This window comes from Gavialis gangeticus, unplaced genomic scaffold (assembly GCF_001723915.1).
Source record: "Gavialis gangeticus isolate Ggan-Ray unplaced genomic scaffold, GavGan_comp1, whole genome shotgun sequence".
Taxonomy (NCBI): Eukaryota; Metazoa; Chordata; order Crocodylia; family Gavialidae; genus Gavialis; species Gavialis gangeticus.
Genome location: NW_017728998.1, coordinates 36,340,597 through 36,342,535, shown reverse-complemented (window position 1 = coordinate 36,342,535; position 1,939 = coordinate 36,340,597). Strand labels below are relative to the sequence as shown.

Here is a 1,939-nt window from a genome sequence, read left to right as displayed (position 1 = left end):
TAGTTGATTACTGAGCACATGCTGCTTTTGGCAGCGATTTAATGATAGACAATATGTTTAATGAGCTCTTCTTGTATGCGAATGTAAGAGGGAGAGCCTTTTTTCCCCATGCTAATTAGGGAGAACCCCCTCTGTTTATATTCAAGTAAATACATAAATACAGTACATAGGAAAACATTTCTGGGATAAAGCTTTACTGTCAGAAGAAAATGAGATATTTGTTTTTGGTGAAAGTAAATAAATGTTCTGAGAGCCGTTTGTTTATGGATAGACACTATTGTCACAGTATTGTCAGCCAGTAATAAATACTGCTGTTTGTAGTTCAGTCTCTAAGATTTTTCTGAGACATTCTTTGAGTCACTAAATGTTCCTGGGGCACCTGATGCCAGGCCCTGGGAAGACTGATGCTTACCTGGAGGCTTCATTGTTTTCTCTTATGTTCTTTACAAAAGACAATTAAAAATGTTTAATCTATATCCATTTTAAAAATAAAATATAGGTACTGTACTGTAGAAAGGAATATGTGTTTGTTCTATGCTTAAATGTGACATAAACTTTTAGTTGTAGTTGTAATATTATAATGTCCCCTGAGTCATATGTTTGGGGCAAGAGGATTTACAATAGTGTAATGATTCTATCATTACAGTGAATCTATCATTACCTTTTTATTCTTTTTATATGATGTAATTGTGGTTCTTTTCTCATTTCACAGTTTATGTTACAAATGAAAAAGGATTTCATTTGAATTTTGTTATCCGCAGATAAACTATGTCTGTTCCAGCTGATGAAACTGCAGGAGACCTACCTGTGAGAGAGAGAGATTTAAATCTAGCTGGAATCGAAGGATTACAAGGTTTGCACCTGCTGTTGTATATTACAGCTACAAACTTTCATCAGTGGCTTCTTTAGGTTCCTTCTAAAAAGGTTTCTGGAATTCTCATATACAAAATCTAAGTTCATATAACATTAATTATTTGTGTTAAATTAAAAAAATAAGAGAAAATATAGAGTTCTATTCTTGGTCGATTTATTGTTACCGATAGAGGAATTACACGATTCTGAGCACCTGCAAATCCCACTGGTTAATTTTCTACATGCATTGAAAACATTTTTTCACTAACTTCAGTAGGAGTAAGACAAGACACACTGAACTAAATGGGAACTGGAAATACTTGGCTTTTTTTTAGAATTGGACCAGCATACATGCAAGAATCTACTCATTTGCTATACAGGAGTGAATTTACTGGGTTTCATTAAATTAATAATTTTTGCCTAGTTATTTGAAAAGATTGTTGTTTCTTTATGAAAGGAAAAGAATACAGGGACCGGGACGTCTCCCCCACTGGGATTCAGGACAGACTCAGGAGAGACTCTGCTAGACCTGGGGTCAGGGAGGACCGAGTTAGGGAACTTCTGGAAGGACTAGATGTGTTCAGATCAGCAGGTCCAGATGCTCTCCACCCCAGGGTGCTGAGGGAATTGGCTGGGGTCATCGTAGGGCCCCTGGCATGGCTTTACAAGCACTTGTGGTGCTCTGGCCAGGTGCCAGAAGACTGGAAGAAGGCCGATGTGGTCCCCATTTTCAAAAAAGGGAGGAGGGAGGACCCAGGTAACTATAGGCCCACTAGTCTTATTTCGGTCCTGGGGAAGCTCTTTGAGAAAATTATCCAGGAGCACATCTGTGAGGGACCAACATGGGGGATGATGCTCAAGGGCAACCAGGATGGGTTCATTAGGGGCAGGTCCTGGCTGACCAACCTGATTGCCTTCTACAACCAGGTCATAAAATCATTGGATGCGGGTGTTGCAGTGGATGTAGTCTTTCTGGACTTCAGGAAGGCCTTTGACACTGTCTCCCACCCCATTCTCCTTAAAAACCTAGGCGACTGTGGCATTGATGCCTACACGGTCAGATGGGTCGCAAATTGGCTAGGGGGCC

At 39.9% G+C, this 1,939-nt stretch overlaps 1 protein-coding gene across 3 annotated transcripts in view; it reads left to right on the top strand.

Annotated features, from left to right (window-relative positions):
• The first annotated feature begins 738 nt into the window (after nt 1-738).
• RPGRIP1L (RPGRIP1 like) overlaps nt 739-1,939 on the top strand; it is a 168,417-nt gene continuing 167,216 nt past the window's right edge. For 2 of the 3 annotated variants that reach the window (XM_019505720.1, XM_019505719.1), the window contains exon 1: nt 739-853. In XM_019505720.1, the coding sequence (XP_019361265.1) occupies nt 769-853 (85 nt within the window). In that variant the 5' untranslated portion in view covers nt 739-768. The remainder of the gene's footprint in view (nt 854-1,939) is intronic. The other variant, XM_019505718.1, reaches the window with a different exon arrangement.